The 20,167-nt window shown below is 44.1% G+C and overlaps 1 protein-coding gene across 1 annotated transcript; it reads right to left on the reverse strand.

Moving 5' to 3' along the window:
* Positions 1-1,654: 1,654 nt before the first annotated feature.
* Mrps5 (mitochondrial ribosomal protein S5) lies at positions 1,655-18,050 on the reverse strand. The gene is made up of 12 exons (XM_028755897.1): positions 17,942-18,050; positions 14,239-14,325; positions 13,108-13,245; positions 10,444-10,569; positions 9,108-9,341; positions 8,111-8,145; positions 6,781-6,871; positions 4,891-4,937; positions 4,254-4,311; positions 3,978-4,040; positions 2,855-2,991; positions 1,655-2,076 (listed from the first exon to the last, which is right to left on the reverse strand). Exons 1-12 carry the CDS (start codon positions 17,997-17,999, stop codon positions 1,852-1,854), a joined length of 1,299 nt encoding a protein of 432 aa, XP_028611730.1. The 5' UTR covers positions 18,000-18,050; the 3' UTR covers positions 1,655-1,851.
* Between the last annotated feature and the right edge of the window lie 2,117 nt (positions 18,051-20,167).

Raw genomic sequence — 20,167 nt, forward strand, 5'->3', positions numbered from 1 at the left:
CTTCTTTGCACTTTCAGAAGGTTAGTTCATGATCATCATGGCAGGAAGCATGGCACCAGGCAGCAGGTATGGAGCTGAAAGCTTTAAATCCTGATCCATAGGCAACAGGCAGAAAGAGAACCTCAAGGCCCATCCCTAGTGACATACCTTCTCCAACAAGGACATACCTCCTAATCCTTCCCGAATAGTTCCATTAACAGGACTAAGCATTCAAATATATAAGCATATAGGGTCCACTCTCATTCAAACCATCACACCCTGTCTCAAAATATGAATAAACAAACAAAGACAAAACACTCCAAACGCCGCAATCAAAGCAGGGGGCATCTTCGATGGGGTTATTGCTAGACTGAACACAACAAGGACTTCTAGGTGGAGGCTACATCAAGAGAAATTTACAAAGCAGGAAAAGGAGATAGGATGGGTCTATGTAAGACCTACACTCAGCACATCATAGCCTATCTGCTAAAGACCAAAGATGAAGGGGAAAGAAGTCTTCAAAGAAGACAGAAGAAAACATTACCTAAAGAGGAACAGAAATAAGCAACACACCTAATTTCTCAGAAAGTATGAGAGAAAATACTTAAACTATTCAAAGAGAAGTCTCATGGAGCTATAATTAAGCAAAGACTCAGACAAACAACTGACAGGCTTTGTTCCAGTGAACCTGCCTTGTAAGCTAAGATACAAGAAAACAAAGAGATGGGGGTCTGAAACACAGACTTATGTTAAAACTGTAACAGTAACAGTGACTCCGTGAGTGTTGCTCAGGTTTATGAGGCCTGAATGAACTGAAGCAGGGACATGAGGGAAGGGATACAAGAACTTAATCCTCCATCACTGTAAGGTACCTGAATAAACTAGCTACAAAGCAGGATGGTGCTGCCTAGGGGAGACCTGGATTAGTTACAAATGTATAGAGCAAACTCTAGAGCAACTACTAAAAAAAGAAAAAGAAGTGTAATTGATATTGTCAGATACTGGCTTCACTACATCGCAGCCACTTTATATGTCAATGACCTAAAAATGCCAGTTAAAGGTAAGTAAGCCAAGTCTATCAGAGAAAACAAAAAACCAAAACAAACCAACAAACAAAAACCCCAGAGCCCAACTGTATGTTGTATCTGATAGGAGATTTGTATCTCTAATACACAACAAAGAACAATTACAGCTGACAGTAAAAACACAAATAACCCAATTTTTAAAAATGGGCAAAGGATCTGAACGGGCCACATGAATACCTGATAAGCCAATGAGGACACTGGATGCCATTAGCTTTTCAGGACATGTGAGTAAAGGTGACAGTGAGACATACTTCAGACACCGGAATCACTATCACCTAGAGACCAGTAAACACAGCTGAGGGTGAGGCCACAGCCTGGCACAGTACTGAACACAAATGGCATGCAACTGCTGGGGGAACTGCCTGGTTAATGGTTCTGCGAGTCAGGCTACCCAACTTCTCTGTAAAATGTAGCTGAAAACATTCATTCTTGGATGACTACGTAATAAACACAACCTTAACTGTCACAGCAATGGCTGTTGTGCACATTACTACTTAGCTGTCTCCCAGTCCACTTACACTTCCGAGTTTAAATAATGAACTGCTCCTGGTATTTGCAGTAACATTCCCACCACACTGCTACATATCATGTGCTCAGTAAAACAAATCTATAATTATTATTTGAAAAGAAAGAAGGTTGGACTTTTTTAAAATAAAAAAGACAACACATCCAGGTGAGGGGTAGAGTTCCAGGTGCTGTCAGCAGCAAGCACCTGGAGCATATTTTTATCATTCAACAATGTAATTCCTGGCTTTCTAAATGTTGAAGCTGGGGCAGGGCGGGACGTTCAGGTGGCAGGCCTCTTTAAGTCAAACCACACAGAGCGCTTCATTCCCTGCATGGCCTTCACTTCTTGCCAGTCCAGTTTGGTATCAGGAACCTCAGGTTCAGGCTCTGGCTCCTTACTCAAGGCTCCAAGTGGGGAGGCGACCACAATAGGCAGAGGCCCACATTCCTCCCGGAATTCCACCACATGAAGACCCTTCTTATCGGCCAAATGTTGATGGGTTTCCTGAAAAACAGCAAATAGAGAACAGATTATATTTGTGAAGGCCACCCGAAACCTAAAGGGTCAGGGCTTCTGTCAACTGGGAACTGTGTGTGGCCAGACTGGGAGGGTGTGTCCACAGAAATTTACCTCAGTCTAATAGCAACACACAAACTAAGATGGAAGAAGACCCATCTCCAAAGTCACAGGCCTACCAGCCAACCTCCCCGTTATAAACCATGCCCTTCAATAGGGGTGGAAGGACCATGAGCTATCCCACTGGATAGCAACTCAGGGCCCCATCTCTGGGAGGACATGGCACTCTTTGCTTCCATGGCTACACCAGGGTAACTGCACCACTCAAGGGACTTTTAAACAAATGCTTCATGGACTTCTTCAAGTTTAAGCTTCAACATTTAGAAAGCCAGGAATTATATTGTTGAATGATAAAAATATGCTTGATCTACCATTACATGAAAATGCCAAATGAAAAGAGAAAGTCTATTTGCTAGTTTAATCCTATTTGTTGGATTTGGTGAAGCTCCTAGGGCCCTTCCATTCGGGAGGAGCACAGTCAGTCTTTGTGTTACCCATGTAGGGTTCACACTGACCTGAGCTAGTTGGAACTGTGACCATTAACAAGCAAGGATGTGTTTCCTAACAGATAAGACCCCTGGGTTGTCTAACTAGGCCTGGGCCTGGCTTAGAATCCCTCTGCCTCACTTGGAAAGGTACTGAGGAAGCCAAACAGCACAGCCTGGAACATAAACTAGCACTTCTGCCTTTCCACCCAGGAGGTTACCTGGCGGGCAAGCCCATGGAAGAGGCCCCGGGTGAGGTTGAGCATGTTCATGGACCCAGTGACTCTTGCATACATGTCCTTGATGCCAATGAGGCGGCAGATGGTGATAATGGCCCTGTGGCAGCGGAGGCCGTAACCTGGAAGAAGATCAAAATGAAACATCCAACAACTCTCCTACAGAAGGTCTCACTCAATCTGCTGTCCTTCACGTGGCTCTGGCCTCTGCATTTAGATAATAAATGTGTCTAAACCAACTCTCTTTAAAAAAAAAAAAAAAAAAAAAAAGGCAACTCAAGCCACAAACAGAAGCCATGTGATTTAAATTTTTCTCATAGATGAATTAAAGTTGTTTTAAGCAGTGTGCATTTTGCCAATATATTTTATTAATTCAACTGGTCCAAATAATTATCATTTCAAAATATACTTCGTATGAGAGACTTTACCCTCTAATTCATAGAAACGTGATGTGTATTGATTTGAGTGATCTCAGCAGCCACACACTACGTCCATGATCACCTACTGGCTGGCTGCCATTCTGTGGAACAAAGTGAGTCTAAGCAGGCATCTGCGTGAAGAATTATAGCTGAGAAGCAGAAGGCAAGTTCTGATGCATTAACACCCTGATGTGAGCGTGTTGATTTGTTTGTGGGTGGTGATGGTGCTTTACCCACAGCTCTAGCAGAACTGTATTAGAAGCTCTGATACAAAATTTTAAATGTTTTAACTGCTCAGACCCAAACTTCTAGAGATTTGTAGAACTAAGGTTATATGAGACCATCTTTACTGTAGAATCACAGGTGAGACGTGAAGGAGAACGTGTCAGCATCTGGGGAATGACTGTCACAGCCCCTCTGTGATAATCACAGAGGCAGAGGAGCCAATTCCGCATGCTTTGATAGAGACCTCATAGAAGATGGCGCTCAGTGTGGAGGAGGGTCTGGAGATAAAGCTTAGCGGTTATATTGGCTAGCTCTGTGTCAACTTGACACAAGCTATAGTCATCGAAGTGGTGGGAATCTCAGGTGACAAAATGCCTCCAGAAGATCAAGAAAGGTGACAAAAAGGGGCAGAGGCCCAGGCTGCTGCAGTCTCTGTGTTATAGTCAAACGTTGAGAGTTATTACCTCTGGGTTGTTTCTTCATCCTGATCTGTGTCCTTTTGAATCTTAGTGAAATATCATGGAATACTGGAGGTAAAAACAAGCACAAGAAGCGTCAGGTGCAAGGTCTGAACAGCTCGGCAGCATCACATAGCAAAGGACAGACAATGTGGTCTCCAGGTTAGATCTATTCTCACATTTCATGAATAACAGAGAACACAAAAATGTCTTGTGACACATTCTGCAGTGGCTACTCCTGCAGACCGCAGGAGAAGTGCCCCACACTCGTCCCACACTCACTCGTGTGTCCTTCGTATCGTTCTATGTAGTACAAGTAATGAATTGCTCGGTTCTTTGCCTAAAAAAAAAAAAAAAAAAAACAGGGAAGAAAATATTTCTTATTTTGTTGGCTAGCTGGGAATGGTTGTACACACTTTTAATCCTAGCACTCAGGATGCAGAGTCAGGCAGATCTCTGGAAATTCAAGGCCAGGCCTGGTCTACTATTAGCAATTCTACCTATATGAAAATTTTAGTATTTAAAACAACAACAAAAACCATAAGCATAATTTCACTGTGAACTTCCTGTGCTGCTTAACGGCCTGTCGGAACATAAGCCTCCACAGCAGGCTCACCACAGGTAGCAATCACAGATCTGTAACAGGCACATGAGAAATGGCTTCTTATGAGATAAGGATAAGCAACCTTCGACAGCAAGCCTCATGAGAAGGTTCTAGAACAAATTATTTTCTTATGGTTCCAGGGCGTATGCAAAGCTCATTATCTTTTACTAAAAGTGAATAAGAAAAATGTGTGTAGCCGGGTATGGTAGCACACACACGTGAACTTACAACATTCTGGAGTCAGAGGCAGGAGGACCTGGAGCTCAGGTGATAGCAGGACCCTCTCTCAGACAAACAGAAAGATAAAGCACATACCTTTCTGAAAGCATCTGTCCGGTTAGCGGCTTTCCCAATAGCAAAACCTTTCAAGGAAAAGGCACAGATGTGGAGATGGAAGCAGCTCTGCACACAACACACTTCCCACCTCAGTCCCAGCTTGAGCTCCTGCTGCTCCCACCACCTACAGAGAAGCTGCTCCCCTAACCAGCAAGCACAGAGCCACAGACTACTGGACTGTTCTCAACATTTTACTTTTGAATATGTATATCAAATTCAACATGAGATGCACTGCATTGCTAATACATTGCTACTGAAGTGAAGTGAGCTTGGGTTATTCATTTATTTATATGTATCATGGTTTTCTGAAACATGGTTTCTCTGTGTAGCCCAGGCGGGCCTTGATCTCAGAGATCATCCTGCCTTTGCCTCCTGAGTGATGAGATTAAAGATGTGCATGATGCCTGGCTCTGAGCTATTAATTAATTAGTTAATTAATTAATTTTATGTGTATGTGTGTGAATGTATGTCTGTGAACCACATGCATGCAGGCATCCAAGGGGGTCAGAAGAGATGTCAGATTCCCTAGATCTGGAGTTACAAATGGTTGTAAGCTGACATGCAGGCACCAGGAACTAAACACTAGTCTCTGAAAGAGCAGCAAGTGCTCTTAGCTCTTGAGCTATCTTGGCAGCCCTGCACTCAAGTTCTAAGTTACCAAGCAATGACTGTGACTGCCTTTGGAAACAGACTACAGTGAGCAGCAGGTGGGATGCCTTGCTCCAGAGTGACATTTCCTAGCTCTCATGAGACTGTCAAGCCCGATCTAAGTTTTAATTTGGCCAGAGACGAGATCAGTGCTCCTTTAACCTGTGGTTATTTTCTTTTTTTCTTTCTTTTTTTTGGTTTTTCGAGACAGGGTTTCTCTGCATAGCCCTGGCTGTCCTGGAACTCACTCTGTAGACCAGGCTGGCCTTGAACTCAGAAATCCTCCTGCCTCTGCCTCCCAAGTGCTGGGATTAAAGGCGTGCGCCACCACTGCCCGGCTAACCTGTGGTTATTTTAAATAAAGTTTTGCATAGGTTCTTGGAAAGCTCCTGGCATCTGATGTTACTGCCAATTACTGAATGTGAAGTTCAATAAGTGTAACTTTGTAAGTTATACAAAGACAGGCATCATTTATAAGACATGAAACACACAAGAGACCTGACCCAAGACAGAGAAATTGTATTTTCTAATTTTCAGATAAATAAAAGAAACAAAACATAGATATTGCAGAGAATAATATAAGCAGACTTATTTCTAGTTTTCAAACAGAGACTCTTCAAGCAAAACACACGTGTAAGTGATGGAAGAGTGGCAGATTTGCTATATAGAAGCTTACAACATCTCTGGATTTAACACTGTGAAGAAGGAAATTAAAACCAAGTCAAAGCATCTGAAGGGGTGATATGTCTTCAATTTATGAAAAGCTTATGCTAATCAGGAAAACAACTACCACTCTATAAAAACTGGATCAAACACATGAGCTGTCAAAGCTCAAAAGAAAATGGCATGATCAATAAATAAGCAAAACTGTGCCCACACTTCCTAGTTAAAGACACGCAAATCAAAACTAAGAGTATGCCGATTACAGCATGCCGTCAATAACTGAAGCTTGACAGTGTCACAGACAGGGGTGTGGTGGGAGCCCATCTGATGATCCTTATCAACACATAAAAGGGTAGCAACCTTACTGAAAGAAGCCTCTCCTATTCCTACACCAGCAAAAGTATAACAAATTACATTGGGTGGATTTTTGTTACATAGTGAAATTTTGGGTCCATGAGCCCAAACCACTAAAAGACGAATCAGGAGGAAAGATCAGGCCAGCAGCAGGGAGTGCTGTCTTTTCAGCAAGCCCAGCCCACCCTACCACCAGCCGCTCACCTGCAGCCCCGTTTCCATTCCCAACGGCAACCAGGACACGGACAGTCTTCTTTCTTCCCTCTTTTGCTGTCATATTGAAAACGTTTCTTACCTGAAAGACAAAATGCCTCAATATTGCCTTAGGAAAATTCTAAAAAAGACCAGCTGGTGCTTTGAGACAAAAAACAGACTTTCTCCAAACAGAAGCTCCCGTAGCTGCCCCATGGGTCATCTCCCCAGGAAGAGAATGGAAGTAAGACTTTCTCTTTCTATTTCGCAGGCTTAATAGAAGATTCAACTAAGATGTTTAAAGGAATTTGAAACATATACAACTCAAAGTGGGCTACTTTAATGAATATGCCACAGGAAAGAAAACACTTTGTATAAAAACGGAATGGCTCATCAGTGAACATGAAACAGCCCAGCAACAGACGCTCACCTATCTATATAAGGTGAAACACAGCATATAGAGGTAACTGCATAGGACGGGGCCGACAGGTAAAGAGCAGGCTTACTGGGGAATAGAAATATTGCTAATGCTGCTTATGATAAACTAAAAAAGAAATCTACAGGTATCTTCATCTGGTTTAATCTGACCATTTTAAAGGCCAAGAACTATGAAACTGTTAACTTGGCAGCTACACCCTGGCTCACAGTGCTCCTTTACTATGATGTGGAATTAAAGGGAGAGAAAGCGCATCACTCTTGTGGATAATCATACAGAAAACAATCGACGTAACAGAAGTTAGTTCAAACTCTGTCTTGGATAACAGCAGCAATACACGGTGCACGCATACGCGGCACAGCTCCAGGTCAGGTGAGTGCTTCCAGGCTACAGAACAACAAGTGTGCAGCACCAGACCAACAGTGGCGTCTCTCTCAGAGAGCTCTAAAAATTCACCTGACAGGGATTCAGCTTCAAGGGCTCATTTCCCAGCAAAACTAGCCATCGGCTACCATCCTGCCCAGCTGTGTATCAGTAACTGCGCTCCACCTCAGCTGTGTCCTTCAGACTGAGTGCTGGCTATGAGGAGAACCTCAGTGATAAGCTGCTAACCCTTCTTGAGCTTTAGGATGGAGGGATATACACAGAAGCTCCAAATCTGCTATTAAACAACCACGGAAGTCACCTTGTCATGAGATCTCAATATGGACTCCTGAAGGCAAACAGGACAGCCTGTTATACTAAGTAACGCAGCATGAAGTTTCACTATTTCCTTACTCAGATTAGCTCTGCATCTGAGAGACTGCCATCATCAAAAACTTCTTCCCGGTCCTCTTGCCCCAGCCCCACTCCTTACATCCCAGCCTCTCCACAGGCATGGCAGGATGCTTAATTCCATGTGCCTACCTCAAGAACCCTGGTATCAAAGTCTTCATATGTTTCTACAAGAAGAAAAAGCATACAGATAAATGAGTCTGTAGTATTAATGTCTGGAAGCATTGTTCAACACAGGCACCAGCACAGACAGTTTTCTTTGATGGGGCATTCATTAAGATTGAACCCAGGGCCTTGTACTTGGTAGGCAAGCCTTCTACCAAGGAGCTACACACCCAGCCCATCACAAACTCCAAAGTTAGTAAGTCTGGGGTCCTCTGGTACCCCTCTCAAGACCACGTCCTGCCCCCCCACCCCATCCCCTATCCTCAGTAGATGGTCCTACCTCTAGCTTCATGGCTGGATCACTCTCTGCCCAAACCCACAGTGTTCCTCACCAGCTCTGAGTCTTCACAGCTCCAGACCTTTGACCACCATTTGCCATTGGGTCAAGACACTGAAGCCCATCCCTTTCCAAACTCCCTAAGCTTCTCCTCACACTCCCTTCCCTGAATCAGTGCAGCTCTCTGGCCACACACCAACTACTGGGCATGGCGGGACAGAAGTCAAGGCACTGCACACTTAGCCACTCAAAACTCATGGTCTCTAGTTCTACCAACACCCGGTGGTCTTCCACCTCAGTATCCTCTCCACACTCCGTTTTCTAATTTCTTAAAGGATTTTTATCCTTCAACAATTCACGTGTGTAGCGTCACTGTGCCTCCCCTCCTCCCCTCACGCTTGCACTGAAACCCTTCTTCCCAGCGCGCCTCTCTGCTGCTTTCATGGCTTTTGTTTTCCTTAAAAGGAAAATAATAAACCACAAGTGTAACTTCTTGTTATAGAAACTTTCTCTCCACTCTTCCTGGCCGTGTTTTCTATGATATAGTTTGGACAATAATGTGGTTTTACTCAAAGATGCTCACACTCTATCAGGAAAAAGAAAACCCTAAACAAGCAAGTAAATAAAATTATTTCAAAAGCCCCCCTAGCACTGTCACAAAGGCAAATAAGACGGGAACTCAGCTACCTCCATTGGGCCCCGGGTCTGGAGGGCCGATACTGACACCTCCCCATGTGTTCCCACTCCAGCCGCGCTCCCGTTTAATTTTTATCTTCCTCTTCCGGTCCCACTCTTCTCTCTGCTCGGCCATGTTGGCCTCCACCTTCTGCTGCTCTTCTTTACTTCTTTGGCCAATGTTCTGGACTACTCCACTTTTTATAACAGGAACATTCAAACCAGGCCACAGGAAACCAGAACGCCCTAAAGATTTAAAAATATTCGTAAATAAGAATTTGAAGATTCACTTTTCTAGTATCAAAATGTCAAGCAAGATATGAACAGATAACCCAGGCTGGTGGAGCTTAGGTAACATGATTGCTCAGCGTGTCCCTTTGTGCTATCAAAACTGCAAATGTATGCAAGCTAAACCACTGTATCCACAACATCTGAGGAAAGACTCGTATCAGGACAAGGCATACCTGGGCCTGGACAAGCATATCCACTGAAATGTTACTGCAAAGGCCTAAACAGTGCTATCTGAGTGTTCAGGCTAGGAACAGCTGGTATGTAGGATATTCTGCATGGAATTCACAAAACAAAGTCACTTTCTATGGTCGGATGTGGACTGATTTCCAAGACCTACTACTGGCCAAAACAAGCAAATTTTAAGAAAGAATATACTATTTCCTTTTCTACTATGATAATCTGATGAAAACAACTTAGAAGAAGATTTATGTTAACTCACAGAGTCAGGTTCCCGTCCGTCACTGCAGGAAGTCAAGGGTGCATTGAGCCACAGCCACAGTCAAGAACAGACACAGCGCACTTTCTCCTTCTTTATAGAGCCCAGGAACCAAACCCAGAGAACAGTGCCTCCTACTTTTAGGCTGAGTCTACCCACATCAATCGACATAATCAAGATGCCCCCCTCCCAAACAGGCCCACAGGACAACTGGACCTAGACAACCTGAGACTCTTCCCAGGTAACTCCGGAGTATGTCAAGGTGACAATTCAACTCTGCACAGCACACAGAATAATTAAGTTATCTTTATGAAGGCATTTAGATAAAGGCATTTAAAAATATTAAAAGAAACTTAACAAAACCAGATGGGGAGGCAACAAGACTACAGGCAACTGAAGGGCGCTCAACATTCTCTGCAATCCTTGCTTTTTTTTTTCTTAAACTGGCAAGATATACATGTCATTTTCTAACACTACAAAACAACAGTCAGCTCACTAGCTAGGAGTTCTGGCACATGCCTGTAATCCTACTTCCAGGGAGACTAAGGCAGGAGGATCATGAGTTCAAGGCCAGCCTGGGATATACAAAACAGGAGATTAGATGTTTTAATGTAAGTTTACCTTCACCAATAATCTGGCCCCTGTTCAAGTCCTTCTTCTTCCTCCTCTTTGTTCTTTTGCCTCTGCCTTTTCTTGCTCCAGCTCCAGTCTCTGCTAATGCACCTTTCCAGAGTTGTTCTGCAGTGACTGCAATGAAACAGGTTTGCTGTCTTAAATTCTGCACTTTAAAAGCAATGATCTACAGTCTCCTGTTGAATAAAATGGCCAGAAGTCACTTCATGTACACCCTTGTGGTGACATTAGAAAAACAGCAAAGTCACTCTGCATACCACATAGTTACATTTGGAAAGCCCAAGAAGAGATGGTGCTATTACTCCTCACAAAAGACAGCCACACTTGAGCACCAGGTCTTTACCAGCAGGTTTGACTGACATTTGGTCAGCTATGACTTAGGTTGTTTCCCCATCCTCTTGCCTCCACAATAATTACTCCACTGGAGTAATCAATAAGTATCTTCCTCTGTTGCTGTAATAAACCACTCTGACAAAAAGAACTTATGAGAAGAGTGCCTTTCTGTGGCTCACAGATCCAGTTCACAGTCCATCACTGAGGGAGGTCAGGCAGGAATTTAAGCGTCAACTTGAAGCAAACACCATGGAGGAACACTGCTTGCTGGCTTGATTGCAGCCTTGGACTTACTCTGCTTTCCTACATAATCCAGGACCACCTACTTACAATTGGTGCCTCCCAGTGTGTGAGGCCCTGCTATATCTATTAACAAATAAGACAGTCCCTGCAGACTTTCCACAGGCCAATCTGACTCTAGGTTTTCCTGAGATGGCTCTAGGCTGTTTCAAACTGAGAAGACAAACTAGGACACTTTCTTACATACAAGAATTAATGCCTCATTTAGACAGTTTGCTCTACCCTTCTACCAATATCTTAACATCAGTTTCTTTCAAACTAGATATGAAAGAACAGATATCCCAGCGTTTCATAGCTAATCCCCATGTGTGTGTTTCTTCTTGACTTCACATTAAGTCTTTTAATACACCTACACTATAGTAGTTTATTTCCATTTGTCAGTTTCAAATGTCCCAACATCTATTTCAATCCTGCATCTCAAATCAATACTTGTACATGCCTTGATTTTTTATATTGATCCTTATTGTATTTTATTGGTATTTAAATTTCATCTTTCCAACTCACCAACTATTTTAGAACTAATTTTATTCCAACATATATAATAAAACGGCTGAATTCAGGGAAGGGAAGAAGGGTTACTAGGTAAAGTACTTGCTTTGCAAGCACAAAGACATGAGTCTGATCCCAGAACCATGTTAAAAAAGCCAGGCCTGGTAGCACGTGCTTGCAATCCCAGCACTGGAGAGCAGACAAGGTGGAGCCCAGAGCTTGCTGGCCAACTAGCCTGAATGGCAAGTTCCAGGCCAGCAACACCATTGCAAATAGGAACAGTACCCACAAATCGTGTTGCATAAAACTACCTTTCCCTGATCAGTCTTTCTCCTCAGCTAAGAAACAACTAAACGGAATCAATGGGTTGGTTTTGTTTTTTCGTTTTGAGATCCAAAATCTGGTCATTTATTTGTTACTCTTACATTAGACTTAGATTTGACTGGACATGTAAATAGAAGCACTCAGGGAAAACAGCCCATGTCTCGTGCCAGTCTGTTCCAGGCACTTCTCTTTGGCTTACTTCGTTCTCTTGGTCAAAAGCTTAGCATGCTCTGCAGCCCCCTCCTCATGTTCCTCAGTGTGCTGTTTCTCCAGAGCAACAGGTTGGTGTTTGTGTTGCAGGACACGTGGAGTGACAAGATGCTGAGGCCCGGTGCTCCTGTCCTGGGCTTCTTACCGTCTTTGTTTAAGGCTTCTTAACAACATATTGGGGGGACTGAAACGCTTTCATTTCCTATGAGCTCTTCTGAGCCCCAACTCATGAGGCGCAGAAATCTCTGTCAGTCCAGGGATATCCTTCTCTGTTTTTTAAAACAATGACCAAGTTGACACCCCTCAGCCTGGCACCCACAGTACATCCTCGGACACACTTGCATTACATCGTTCGAGCTCTCCTTGGTCTATAACAAGGATGCCCTTGACTGGATACCAGGTGAGTTGTGCTGCAGGTTAAGACCCCGATTCATGGGGAAATCTTGCCATTCCCAATACTAATTCAGACCACAAAGCCCTCCGCCTTTCACCCAGAGCATCAGCAGCTAATTCTGTGGCCATGTGCTTCTCACAGAAAGCACAAAGCTTGACGTTCATCACCTACTTCAGTGAGCTTCTGAGAGCCCACGGTTGGAAAGGAGACAGACAGCTTCACCTTGACACAGCTGATCACCTAGGAGGTGCCACAAAAAAGAGCACCAGTGTATTTTTTTTTTCTGGTATGGCTCTACATCAGCAGGTTATTGGACCGATCCAATACCACTTGAACCTCAGGTGCCCCAAATGAAGGGCCTTACATTTCCTAGACAAATGTTTATTGCTGAGCTATACTCCCCAGCATTCAAAGTAAATTTGTTATCAATTGTACAATTGATGACATGAGGATAATTCTAGGAGTATATCAAGAAATGCTTGTATTTTAACAAGATATTATAAACTAGTCACTATTTTTTTTTAACTTAAGAAGAAATATGAAAGTACAAACACCTTCCATTTTCTGGTTCCATGAAAAGAGAAGCTTATCATCCTACTTACGTTTGGTGAAGAAGCTGTAGGGTCTGTACTGCTGGCCCAGCCATTTGCTGGGAGAGGAAACGCAGCACTCTGTCTGCAGCGCATGGCTCAAGCTGGTTAGACAGTAGTTGTGCCTTGTTTCCCTTGGTGACAAAGAGTCTACAGGCAGACAGAGTAAAACTGTGTTAGATGCCCCATGGCTGTAGAGAAACACTGCTAGCACCACTGCATACTCATCATACTAATACATATATTAATCACAATCATACTAATGAAAATAAGTCACTAGGGGCTGATGAGATGCTTGGACAGTTAAAGGCACCTGCTGACAACCTGAGTTTGACCTCACTGACACAAGTGGTAAAAGGAGAGCCAACTCCTACAAACTACAAACTCTCCTCTGGCTTCCACACATGTGGTAGAATGTGTACACACACACACACACACACTCACACATGTAATTTAAAAAATATTTAAATCACCAATATCTTGACCTTTTAAGAATTATATTTTGGGGCTGGAGAGATGGCTCAGCAGTTAAGAGCATCTACTGCTCTTGAAAAGAACCCGGGTTGGGTTCCCAGCAACCCTTTTAGATGTCTCACAACCACCTAACTCTTCCTCCAGGGGAATCTATGCTTCTGGCTCTTAGGCACCTCCATACATGTGTATAGACCTACCCCCACATCCAGCCAAGATACACAGACATAAAGAAATCTATTTTTTTTTAAAATTTGAGACATCTTCAAAACAAAATAATGTAAATGTCTCTGCTAGCTACAGAAGCTGCACCTCCTCCACACGACAGCTGTGGCATCGCTCTGCAGTACCCACAGCACACAGTCTACTGTGGGAGAACAGAGCCCTCTGCTGTGTGCTGCAGGGATGTGCGCTGATCTGCAACTGTCCCAGCAGAGGAAAATGCCAGAGTATGCAGCCTATCCTGTTCTAGAAACAAATCAGGTATATCTGTGAGTGTATCTTACATACCCCAGCAGCACATACGAGAGACTGTAACTACAGCTGCCTCTGGGGAGGAAACCTGATGAGTGTATAACTAGCTTCCGCGGAGCCCCTAGATGGCTGCTCTCACCCGAAACAAAACTACGTAGTAAATAAACCTTAAGAGAACAGAGAGGCAGTAGAACTTACAGTGGCTGAGAGCTGTCTTCACTGCCAAAAAGGAAGTGGCTGCTACTGGAAAGGTGTTTAAAGAGAGCTGCCTAGACAGGAAATGACCTGTGAATTGGGAGGAAAAGAGTATTTGTTTAAAGATACTTTTCTACATAAGACAGAACATTTTACCACTAATACCCATAACATATTGGCACCTACATTACAGAAGGATTAAGACAATGAGTAAGCCATCTCATCTCCGCCTTTCACTCTCAAACCCATGCAGTTTTCAAGCCCCGTGAAAGTCCCTTGGATGTCACCTGCACCCTGTGCCATCCCTGCTGGTCTTTTGATGCTACCCATACTCCTGCAAACAATCCCAACAAAACTCACAGATTCACTACTACAGACGTCGGGAGAATCATCATGCTGCTCTCTGGAGGTTCCCGAGCTTAGGGAGTAGAACATGTGTGTTGTTGGGGGGAGGGGAGTCTATTTCAAACAACAGCTCAGGTGAAGCCTCGCAGATCCCCACTCCTGCTCCCTCTGGTGCCCACCAGCCCTCACTTAGTGTGGTGTTCTAGAACAGACTCTGACAGCAGTGCTGAGAAAACTCATGTATGGAGACAGCGGGGCAGTAAAATCCAGATGGGTGAAGTGTAGCTCTGCCTCAGATCATATATAAAAACTAACACCAAGGCTGGTCAGAGGTCAAAGGTAACAGTCAAAGCTATAAACTTTTAAAAGAAAGCAGGGATAAATGATCACAACCTTGGGTTTGGCAGTGGTTTCTTAGATGCAACACAAAAGCACGTTCTACCAAAGGGAGAGTGGGGGGAACAGATGAATGAGACCGTCAAAACTTCAAACCGATGGTCAATGCTAAAAACAGTTCAGTAGTACAGCACTCGCCTGGCGTGCACTAGGCCCCGGATGCTCAAACACAAAAACTTGTGTTTCAAAGAACACTATCAATGTCAGGTATAACAGTATATCCCAACATTTGCGAAGCTGAGGCAGGAGAATCACTGTGGGTTTGAGGCTAGACTGCATTCATAGTGAGAACCTTGGCAGTGGAGGGTATCTTAAAAGTCAACATGCAAAATGGGATAAAAAATGTTTATTCATGGTGCACATGCCTTTTATCCTTGTCTGGAAGCAGAGACAGGGTGATCTCTGTGAATTTGAAGCCAACCTGCCCTACATAGTGCGTTTTAAGATAGCCAGAACTACACAAGAGCCTGTCTCCAAAAATACTTCTTTTTCTTGAAAATAAAATATCTGAAAAGAGACTTATTTCTAGAAAATGCAAAGACGCCTTCCAAATCAATAATAAAAAGTCGACCCAACTGAAAAATGAACATGAAGCTAAGCCTGTTAGTAGAGGCTCACAGACCCAGCTGTTAGACAGGCTGAGACAGGAGGATGGAAAACTCAAACACAGCATGGGCTAGAGAATGATTTCAACAACAGTTGTTGAGACATGTCTCAAAAAACAAAAATGTACTTCTTGTTTCTGTGATAAAATATCCAGGAATAAGCAACTTAAGGAAGAAAGGGTTTATTTGGGCTCACAGTCCTAGAGAGATACAGTCCATCATGGAAGAGCAGTCATGGCAGCAAACAAGGATGACAAGTCGACAGAACACCACATCCACACCCAGGAAGCAGGTGATCAGGAACGGAGAGCAGACTATAAAGCTTCATAGCCCCCTCCACTGACTTACTACCTCCAGAGCGGCTCCTCCTCCTCCTAAGCTTCTATAATAGCTCCACAGATGGGGTCCAAGTCTTCACACACTAGAGCTTAAAGCTCGGCACCTGCCTAGCATGCTCCAGCTCATATCTAGTCTTCCCAAGCTTTGGCATCTTAACATGGCACAGACCACTAAGCTAAGAAGTTCATGGTCAAGAACCGCACAATCAAGTTAGACATGTGTGCGCTCGCACACACGCATGCACACACACACACACACACAGAGAGAGAGAGAGAGAGAGAGAGAGAGAGAGAGAGAGAGAGAGAGAGATTTGAACAGACAGTTCTTCAAGAACATACACAAATAGCTAATAAGCATATGAAAATTAGCCCATCGGAAATCAAAACCACAAAATTAGTATATTGTCACAGTTTGGTTATCTGAACAGAACAGACAATAACAAGTGCTGGCAAAGAGAAACTGAAGCCCCTACACAGTGCTGATAGAGCTATAAAGTGGTCCAGCTACTTGGTAGTTCCTTAGTGAAACATGGAGCTATCACTTCAACCAGCAATTCCACTCAGGAAATACACACAAGAGGATGGATATGGAACAGACAGAAGCACAGTATCCTAATGTTTTAACATCAGCCCTAACAGCCAAGATGGAAACAGCTCAAATGTTCATCCAATGAATGGATAAACAAAATGTGGTGTATTGACACAAGAGAATTATTGGCTCACAAGCAACATGGGACTAGCATGTCACAGCATGGACAACACTGAATTATTGGCAGATGTCAATCACAGAAACCAGATGCCCAAAACAGGCAAGCTATGGACAGATGGGAAATAGATCAGTAGTCACCTACTGTTAAGGGCTAGTGAGAGATGGTGTGGGGTGGCGGCAACAGCTAAAGGTACAGTTTTTTTCTTTGGGAGTAATGGAAATGTTCTCAAACTGACTGTGATGATACATGCACCATCCTCAAAAACACTAAAATAAAACACTGAGGTGTACACTTTAAACAGATCATGAGCGGGAGAGAGACGGGACGGGACTTGAAGCAAGGCATTATGGGTGTAAACTTTTAAATCTTAATCTGTGAGCTAGTTTCTCATCTCTGTATGTTGTAATTACTTCATCTATAAGATTAAAGATAGTAAACAACTGTAACTCCAGTGTTTAGAGCTGAGACAGGAGGCTTGAAAAATTGAGGCCATAATAAGACCTTGTCTCAAAAACAAAAAGGCCAGTGAGGGGTGGGGTGGTATGAGAATGCAACAGAATCATCAAGGCACCGTGAAGACAATATGGAGGGATAAAACCGTAAATAGCTTAAGATCGTTTCTGGCACACACGGGTAAGCGCTTGTGAATGTTACAGCTCACTATCGACAGAGGCCTTAAGGAGATGGTTTCAACGCAGGCAAAACAAACAAAGGCTCAAGTCACATACCCTATCAAGTGATTTCAGGTCAAATATTGCAATAAAATGAACTTTCAGGACCTGGACCTTGAGCCTAATAAAAGGGTACACTGTCCAGCGAGAAGCCGTTCATACAGGTCAACGCTATGCTAGAGATCTGCATACAACTGAGAAGGGCGGGAAGACGCTGACAGCCAAAGTATATTCTGGCAACGGATCGTCCCTGACGCTAAAAGGACAGCTAGTTAATCTAAAAGACTCTACAAGATTCTGGTAGTCTTTTAGTTTTGAGCTTCGCTGAAAGCACTCTGACTCGAAACAGGGATTGACATCACCCTATGAACCACAGACGACGCTTGCTACATTAGCGCCTCAGAGTGGGCTCGAGAGGTTTCCCCAGCTGAACGCACATTGCCCAGTTCACTCCTTATAATCTCAAACCGCGCAACCAGAGAAGGAGAGAAGGCGCACAAGGTCACACAGCCGGCCCGACCCGAATTGGAGATCGGGATCAGGGGCTCGGCGACTTCTCGCGTTCGTGGAGCCTGGACTTCACATGCCCGAGGGAAAGAACCCTGATCGCGTGCGCTTTCAGTCCAGGTCCCAGAGCTCACCTGCCGGCACGCTACACAGTGCAGGAAGACAGCCCGCAGCGCGTAAGGCCGCCGCCATGCTGGAGCCGGAGCAGCGACACTGCCTGACTCTGGGACCGCCTTCCTCACCGCCTGCGGCGACGGGCGGCTACCGCACCTCGACAGACGTCCATCATCAGAGCAAAGAGGTGTGCTGAGACTCGAGGGCCACCATTCAGCGAACACGGAGGTCGAAAAACTGCCCACGTGGACCACAATGGAAACCGAGTCAGGCTCAACCTCGGACAGCTTCTCTGGGGTCCTCGCGCTAGGACCCCAGGCAGGGGCGGGACGAGGGCGGGGCTAGTTCTGGGCTCTTTTTCTCAGGTAGTAGCCAAATCGATCAGATCCAATCAGTACCTGGCATGACCAGTAGACGTCAGTAGTGCGGAACCGGGAAAGAACAGTGGGAAGGATCCAGGGAGTGAATGAGACAAAGTGGGAAATTCGTACCTAACTCCAGTAAAGGCCTAAAGTTTATTAAACATTATGTTGCCTTTGACATCAGAATTTGTGTATTCATGGTAGAGGTTGTTCACACAGTCATGTTCCAGCCCTAGCCCATGGTTTTTACCTCACCTGCTCATGCCTTTACGCTATCCCTGCTTGCCCAAATGAGTCACATATGATGGTCCTGGGCTTCCCCTCTGAAACAGTAAGCCCACAATAAACTATTTCTATGTTGCCCTAGACATGGTGTTTTGTCACGGTAGTAGAAAGTAACACGGAGGTTTTCTTCTTTAGCTTCTTCGGATTATCATTTAAGGCTTCTACCTTTCCTGAGGGCAGTGGTGGTTGGGCAAGCTGCATTTGCTACCTAATGTCTTGGTCATGATTTGAAACAGCTGCAGATTCTGAGCGAGTTCAAAATTGCTTGAGAGAGAGTGCTTTGGTTACTTCGCAAGTCTTTTCAGCACAGGCTGGAAAGGCTTTAGTTCATTCAGTGAGGGTATCCATGAAGACCAATAGCCAGTTGAAGACTTGGCAAGACTTAGTGAACTACTCCAAATTGGTCTTAGGGTAGTGACCATGTCTGAAGCACATATCATGCAGCCCCTGGGAACTCTCCTTTTCCTGAGAAGAGGTGATTGTATGTTTCTCTTGACCTTGTCCAACCAAAGTATCATAGGGCTCCTTTACAAGCTTTCACTGAATACTCTGGGGAATAGTTGAGGATTTCTGTATGCAGTCATCCTTCGGGATTACAGAGGAATCCTTTCACAGTTGCCTTTTCCACTGCCTTAGGAGCAGACTGAGGCTTACAAGGGATCCATGAGACTTACAGAGGGGATGGGGGTCAACAAAAATTAGACAAGAGAGATAAGACCTTGGCAGTCTAGTGATAAATGAGCTATCTCTTTAATGTCCCTTGTAACAGAAATAGCAGCACTGGAGGGTTCCTGGATGGCATTCATGAGAGACAAAACCTGTGGTCAATATTTGATGAAATTGCTCTTGGAGTTCAGTAAACCTCTTTCCCTCCAGATACCAGCATGAACATGTAACATCTGGAAGGTATGTATTTACTCAGAAGAAGAATTTACTTCTTTGCCAATTCTAGGTTCTATTTAAGAAAAACTGATATTGGAGGGATCTAATTGATAGCCAAAGATACCAAGTTTTTAGGAAGGGGTGTACAGTAGTAATGGGAGATCAAAGAGTCATTGTCAGTCTCTGGAGATACTGGGGTCATCTTGGGTTTCAGGGTCCAGTTGTTCAGACAGGTATGGTATGGACCATCTGTGACCATTCACTGGCCAAATGAGGACTGTTATCAACCCTGCTTTTTTGGTAATGTATAGTTGAAAGAGCCCATCCCTTTGGAAGCAACAATGCTGGGGCTTTCTTAAGCCTATAAAAAGATTGTTCCTTAGTTCCTCTATTACAAATGGCATGGGCTTGGGACCCTCATTTAGTTTCTCACGACTGACCAGGCTATCTCTTTAAATATTGTAATCCATATTCTGCAGTATCTAGTTAGTTCCAGAAAAGCCCCAACCTGTCTTTTAGTTCAGAGAGGGGGCAAATCTAAGATATCATAGGGCCAAATGAAGGTTGACTTTTTTGTCTCACAAATTGAGACTTATTCCTAGAAATTTTACGTCCTTTTTAAGCTACAAAGAGGCCAGGCAAAGTGGTGCACACCTTAAAGCCCAGTTCTTTGGAGGCAGAGACATGTTGGATCTGAGTTTGAAGCCAGCCTGGTTT

The sequence above is a fragment of the Grammomys surdaster genome, unplaced genomic scaffold, assembly GCF_004785775.1.
Source record: "Grammomys surdaster isolate TR1022 unplaced genomic scaffold, NIH_TR_1.0 129, whole genome shotgun sequence".
NCBI classification, from domain to species: domain Eukaryota; kingdom Metazoa; phylum Chordata; class Mammalia; order Rodentia; family Muridae; genus Grammomys; species Grammomys surdaster.